The following is a 7,159-nucleotide window of genomic DNA, read 5'->3' as shown; positions in this document are numbered from 1 at the left end:
ATGTTCGAAGGATACGAATCATGTGTTTAAATGCTTAGGCTATAAGCCAAGATTAAAACTGAGATGGTCATGCTAATTATGTGAAATCTTACCTATGCTTGCAACTTGAATTGCTTTTGTATGTGCCTATGATCATAAATTGCAAGTTTGACATTGAAAGTGGAAATGATGCGATAACTGTGGCCCAAAGTGCCAATGAATTGATATGATATATATGAAATAAAGATATAAATGAGATGATTAATGAGAAAGGAACAATGCCTAGGTAAAGCGGCCTAGCCGATCGGGCCGTGATCGGACACCATACTGCACACATGGTTGTAATGTGCTGATGGGACTCCGCTCAAGACAGCGGTGGTATTGTGAAAAATGATGAACATATGAAATGCCCCAAACTAAAGTTATGGAAATCAGGTGAAAGTTGTGTGATTCTTTATTTGATGATATGGTGTTCGATTAAAGCTTTGATTATCTCTTGTGATTTCCTTGAATTCTGTATGATAGTTCTTTATTATAAGATGGTGTTTAGTTATACAAACTAGTACTATTCCATGGTACTAACGTCCCTTTTGCCGGGGGCGCTAAATTTTTAAATGAATATAGATGCCTCCATAGAGGACAGTGCCGATCGCATGTAGCAGAGTATCCTCCTCTCATAGTCCTGGTGAGCCCCTTTTTCCTTCAAGGGGTTATGTTGAACATCTTTTGTTGTAGATTTCCACTTTTGAGGTATAGTCGGGGCCTTGATGCCGACATTGTCATACTTGTCTTTTGTATCCTTAGAGACTCCGTAGACGTTTGTGTGGGTTATGTACGTGTGTTGGACGGGTCTATAAACTATGTGGTAATTCAAACTCTTGTTTCTCTAAATTGTAACTGTTTGGACTCTCGGAACATAACTACGGCTTAAGGTGGTGATATAAAGTGAACTAACAATGTTGAATGTACAATCTCTCCTATTAACTAAATAAATGATAGCATGGTTTCCTTAATCGCATTGAGTTGGGTGGAAAGTGTTTGATAAGGCTTGCTTAGTTGGGTTCACTCGATTGAGCACTGGTCGCGCCTCCCGAGGTTGGGGCATGACACAAAGCTCCATTTACAATGCTCTTTAAAGGCACTATACACGAAATCAGAAAAGAAAAGCCTAATCTACGTCCCTCTCAGGGACTATGGCCTTTCGGCTTCTTTCTCGCTATCTTCGACATCGGACATAAGGAACTTAGTGTTATATTCGTCTACCTTTGCCTGCTTTATCTCTTCCGAGAGCCGAAGCCCCTGGCATGGATCTCCTCGAGGGTTTCCCTCCGAGATTTACACCTAACATACTCCTTGGTCCTACTCTCCCGATCAAGAGCCCCTCTTAGCTCAGCTCGAGCGTCGGTATCGTCTTGCAAAAAGATGGCCACTTTCTTATCAGCCTTGTTTCGGATCTCTTCGGCTTCAGTCCGAGCTTCTACAACCTCGGCTTTCATCTTTAGAAGTTCAAACTCGAGCCTCGCAATCAGGCTTGTCCGGACCGAGCTGTTTGCACGAGCATTTCGGAGCTGCACTTCGAGGGCAGAAGCCTTGGCCAAAGCATCCTCCTTGGCCGCAATATGGACATCCATCTGAGCCCTTAGCTCATCACACTCATGCTTGGCCTAGCCAACCTCACCCCAAAGACATTTTAGATCTTCCACCTTGCTTTGCAACTAAAGTATCAAAATGCTAATCTCTGGGGAAAGAAGAAGAAACATGCATTACTTTGGAGGGAAGGTTACCCGTTTCTCGAGGTGGCTTTCATAGTTCAGGCTTTGATTTGCCTCATACCAAAGGTGCCTCAATTCTTTCCCCCTTTTGTCACAAAGAAGCCTGAGGGATTTTCCCCCATCTAAGGCTTTCCTCAACCGAGCTTCACAGTAAAGCAACTCGGACTTGAGCTTATCAATGGCCTATGAAAAAGAAGCTCAATGAGAAAACAAAAATGACAACATCAAAAGATCTATGAAGTCAACCCAAACACACCACTGAACAAAGACGCTAAGCCTTCTCAAAGGTTGAGCGAGCATCCACCGGCCCGGCCTTAGCAGCCCCAGTTGAATCGATCTCGATGGGGATATGATCGCTCGAGACCCCGCTTGATTTAGGTAGTCCCTGATCTCAAACATCCCTCGAAGAAACTTCGATGGGGGGTGAGGACTACGGATGAGCACATGTATCCCCCGAAGTACCTTTGATGGGAAATAAAGACAGCGGCAAGGTAGGAACCACCTCTCCAAAGAGAGAAACCTCGGATGTCGGGGGCCCAGCAGATATAATTCCTTTAATCCTCTGAGCAGGGCCTACCTCGCTACAAGCACCCTCGTCCTTCGAGGGATCCTTCCATTTGTTATCAATCCTCGACCCCAAGGCCAACGATTCTTCCTGCTCCCCAAGGGGGCACGGCCTCATCTCAGAAAAATCTCTAATACCTGCGGTGACAGAGTTAGCATGCATAAAAGAAATTACCTTTCAAATAAAGCAAACCATATGCCACGTATCGTGATATTTTGCCTCCCATCTACCATTGGCCAGATCTAGCCACTTATGCTCGTCGTAAGTCGAGCAAGCTGCCAGTTTTCGAGACCAATCAGCCAGGTCAGAAACCTCGTGTAGCATTCGCTGGACCGCTGCAAAAGAGAAAAGGAAAGCATATTTATAAGGTCCACCTCCACCATGGACAGAAGCAATAAGAACATACGTATAACAGTTACGTGTAAGGTTCCATTTCTCAGGAAATGGAAGAAACTCTGCAGGGATAATATTGCCAGTCTGCACTCGGACGAAACGGATCATCCACCCACGGTCCACATATTCTTCATTGCCGGTAATAAAGCATCGGGTGGATCGGTGCCGCAGAGCAATCAGGACTCGATACCGCTAATAAGATGGCTGAGGGGAACTCGAGTCCGGCCTTATCAACAAAATATCTTATCATCAGCACTATCCTCTAGAATGACGGGTGTATCTGTGCCAAAGTAACCTGGTATCTTCTACAAAATTCAAGCACAACCTTGTTGAGAGGTCCCAAAGTAAAGAGATACATATATACGTTCAAAAACCACTCGACATGAGCCATAACGCTCTCCTCTAGGGAAGGTACCTGCAGTACCACTTCTTATCCCCATCCTCAGTCCTTCCTAACCATCTCAAGATGTTCCTCCCTAATTGAGGAGATTAACCTCGAAGTATGCTCCTAATGGCCTTGAACACTGGGAGGTCTCTCCAGTGAAAAGTCTCTCCTCGAGACAAAGCACCTCGAGGTCAGCTCACCAGACACCGATGGTGTACTACCGACTGAGCGAGAAACAGAGGCAGAGCTCTCCTCTCCTTCATGAATGGATTTTGATGTAGTAGCCATGGCTACGGTAACATAGGAAGAGGAGGATGAAGACTTGGGCGAAAGCTTTGAGTTGAAATGATAAGAGAAATAGCAAAAAGAATAATAGTTCTCTAAGGGAGATAGTTACTAGGAGTAGCGGAATCCTCAGTTAGGAAATAAGCAAATGCATATATAGAGGAAACCAACGACTGTTAGCCTGTCCTGAAGACCAATTAATTCTGACCATGTCAGTGCCACTTTTTTGGGAAATGTACCGGTGGGACCACCCCGGTCGCTTCACGGTCGTGTCACATAAATGATGCTATCACACAACGCTCGTGAGATGTTAAGGCCTCGAGTATTTATGCTATTATAAGCATCGACTCCAAAAGGCTATCGACCTAATATCGAGATGGTGCCCGATCTTGAGGGTCCCGATTTCCCCCAAATATGGACTCCTAAGAGTCGACATCAAAATTTAAAGGCTAAACTCTGCGTGATTGCTCAAAAATAAAGAATTGAAGACTGAAAGCAGAAACATTTTCTTACATTGCCAAAAATATGTTTATAGGGGGCATCTATACAAGACCTTTTTTCCAGGAAATACATACACAAAAAGAAAAAAGAGAAATAAAGACGACATAGGTCTATTCTTCACCACTACTGCTCTTTGAACCATCTCCAGGGTCTTCATCTGAAGTGGAAGAGAATGCCAATTCTTCCTCCAAATCTCGGGCCTCCTCGATGTCAGCCGAGAGATCGGCACCTTTAGCTCTGGCTTCCTCTAGGGTCTACCTCCTTGCCTTTGCACGAGCGTAAGCGACTGTCCGAGCCAACTTCTTCTCGACCTTCTATGCTATCTCTCTGGCTAGTTTATTCGCAGTAGTGGCATCTTTCAAGTATGTACCGGCATTCTCTTCGGCCTCGGACTTGGTCGCGGATAGTGCAGTAGCCTCTTCCCGAGCATTTCGAAGAAGACCTTGGGTCGATGTCAATTATGAGGTCACAACCTTATTTTGCCTCCTCAGCTCGAGGATCTCCGCATTCGTAGCAGCAACTTCTTCCCGAAGTCGCCCCGCAAGAGCATCCTTCTGCTCGATCTACAAAGGAAAAGATAAATCGGTAAGCATCAAATTGTGAGGATGATGAACGAGTTTATGAATACCAAGTTACCTACTCAGCAAGGCCAACCTTTTCTCGGAGCACTCCCTCCAAATTCGCCCGAAGCCCGCTTAATTCCTCCTCCTTTCGGGCAGAGTAGGCCTCCGACTCCTTTAGTCCCGAGGTAAGCTTCTCGAGCGCCTTTCCATGGCATGAAAGCTCGTCTTGGAGCCTAGAGAAGTCGTGATCATACATTTTATTAGCCTACAACAAAACAGAAGAGTCAGAAAAATGAGGAAAATACTTGAAACGTGAAAACTATACGTAAAAAGGTATCACTTGTTGTTAGAGCTTCTCCGCTTCCTCGATAGCATTGGGAGCGTCGAGATCAATGTCCTCACCGACATCATCAAAGAAATTCTCAAGCACATCTCCTCCATCGTGGGGGCCCCACACATTGGTGAAACTTGGGTCCTGCGCTTCCTTGAATTCCCTGGGTGAGAATCGAGGACTCGAATTAAGGCCACCCTGGATATCGATATCTTCTAAGGGCGAATTGTGTCCCCGAAAAGCTCCAGGACCGAGCCCTTCGGAGTCATCAGTAACGGGTTCCCCGATAGGTATTGTACCACATCCAGTTGGGAACTCGGGGACTATATCCATACCCTCCTTGAGGGTCTCCAAAACATGAGCTCGAACCGAATTGACCGTTCTGATTCAGCGGCCCTTGGCCTAGCTATCTGCGGGGCATCCGTGCCCGACCTCTCCCTTTGTACCAAATGGTATTCATCATCATCGTCATCTTCATCCCCAGTATTGGTACTTTCTCTAGAAGCTGAAGCCAAGACCTTGGCAGCAGCTTGAGGCCTGCGTGATTTGGGCTTCTTTGACATAGGAGATTCAGCAGCCGCCTTTTTCTTCCTTTTCTTGTCCACGTGAAAGAGATAATTGAAACATGGTATAGGAAAAAATAAAAATGCTTACCGTGATTCTTGGTCGGCCACCGCGTTTTAGCCAAGTCGGGCCAAGAACACTCGAGATAAGGGAACAAAGCATCCAATTGCCTAATCCATCCCGACAAATTCCGGACTGCTTCGGGATACCAAACGATAGCTGCGTAAACGAAGGGGAGATCATTTTTTGAAAAGAAGGTAAGAAGACAGTAAAGCATGTTCGAGGGAGAGGTACTTACGCTCCATATTCCACTCTTCCAGGAATGGTATCCTTTCGGCCGTGATGATGTCCGAGGTCCTCACTCGGATAAACCTGCTCATACACCCTTGATCCTTGTTCTCATCAATGCTCGAGAAAAATGGCTTCGTGGATCGAGAGTGAAGCTTGATCAGACCTCGATAGAGACAAGGGCTATATAGTCTAATCAAGCGGTCAAGGGTGAAAGTCATACCCACGACCTTGCTAGAGAAATATCGGAGCATATAGACTATCCTGTAGAAATATGGATAAATTTGGCCAAGCATCACTTTATACTTATGGTAGAAGTCAGGAATAACTGGATCTATCGTCAGAGAAGAAGGATCTAAAGAATCGACGGGGCCCAAAGTGAATGGGTATGTATATACATGTAGAAAGCCAACCTTACGATCTGTTATGCTTTCGTTAGAACTAGGAATCTCAACCAGCATTGTCTTCTTCCATCGACAGTCGTCCCTCACTTTTTGTATATTGGTCACGACGCCGATATACCGGTACACGTGTTCGAATCAGGCCGATGTAGATGAAGGTCTCTATATAGAAAATTATTCATAGTGTCGAAATCGGTAGGGGTACACTGTTCAACGGTGGGTGGCACTTTGGGTTTGCCCTTAGATGTTAGAGATGAAGAGGCAGCATCCTCTTTTCGAGGCACTGTTTTAGAGGTTTTAGCCATGGTAGTGGAAAGGCCTTTTTGAGAGAATAAGTAAGGAACCAAGAACGGAAGAAGGAAGAATGTGAAAAGGGATGGCCTTAGCTCTGAAAGTTTGAAGATGTTGTAAAAGTGTGAATCATTAAACGTTTGAGGTATTTATAGAAGCCATATGGGCAGCAAAAAGGACGAACCAATAGCGGTTTGTGGACTTCTCGATATTTGTGTTGACAATGACCCTTGCGCGGCTTTTTCAGTTATGACATGTAATGCTCTGATAGGATGATGTCATGATGATAGTGCCTAAGGAGTCGGAGTTCAAAGATGTTTCTTATCATTTTATTCTAGAAAATGCGGGGACTATCTGTATATGGTAATAATCAGTGGTTCGATTTTACGATCATCAAGGCGCCTCGTAGAGACTGCCTCTAGAAGGCTCGAAGCTCAGCTCGGGGCTCCGACCCCGAGGGTTCCCACTGATCGACCTCAAGGGTTCTCAGTGATCGACTATGAGGTAGCGTAAGCAACGATCGGCCTCGAGGCAGTGTAAATCAGTGGCTACGGTGGATCGATGTAAGGTTCCCATGGCACGTGATTAGAGCTTACAAAGTCTATTAGGCTAGTCCAAACCCATATCATGGCATTAAATAACAATAAGAGTCACTCTGATGTGCCAAATATCAAATCACAAATCCTCCTTATGACTCTGTGTGAGCTTAACATTTTTTTTTTAAACATTTTCCCGAAATAGCTTCACGCGCATAAGACCCTTATCTCGCCGCGTGTGCATCACAATGAAGTATTTCCCCTTACTTTCACCACGCGCATAAGCCCCTCTTACCACGTTGCAT

The 7,159-nt window shown here is 45.2% G+C and overlaps 1 protein-coding gene across 1 annotated transcript in view; it reads right to left on the bottom strand.

The window, feature by feature from the left end:
- Nucleotides 1–1,253: 1,253 nt before the first annotated feature.
- LOC138873566 (uncharacterized) overlaps nt 1,254–7,159 on the bottom strand; it is a 30,361-nt gene continuing 24,455 nt past the window's right edge. The window contains exons 2-9 of the mRNA XM_070152039.1: nt 5,221–5,365; nt 4,535–4,708; nt 4,354–4,443; nt 3,295–3,427; nt 2,547–2,651; nt 2,329–2,453; nt 1,764–1,934; nt 1,254–1,643 (exon numbers count right to left, since the gene is read on the bottom strand). Of these exons, the coding sequence (XP_070008140.1) occupies nt 1,254–1,643; nt 1,764–1,934; nt 2,329–2,453; nt 2,547–2,651; nt 3,295–3,427; nt 4,354–4,443; nt 4,535–4,708; nt 5,221–5,365 (1,333 nt within the window). The remainder of the gene's footprint in view (nt 1,644–1,763; nt 1,935–2,328; nt 2,454–2,546; nt 2,652–3,294; nt 3,428–4,353; nt 4,444–4,534; nt 4,709–5,220; nt 5,366–7,159) is intronic.

This window comes from Nicotiana sylvestris, chromosome 7, assembly GCF_000393655.2.
Source record: "Nicotiana sylvestris chromosome 7, ASM39365v2, whole genome shotgun sequence".
In the NCBI taxonomy this organism is placed as follows: domain Eukaryota; kingdom Viridiplantae; phylum Streptophyta; class Magnoliopsida; order Solanales; family Solanaceae; genus Nicotiana; species Nicotiana sylvestris.
This window is presented reverse-complemented; position numbering and strand designations above follow the sequence as displayed.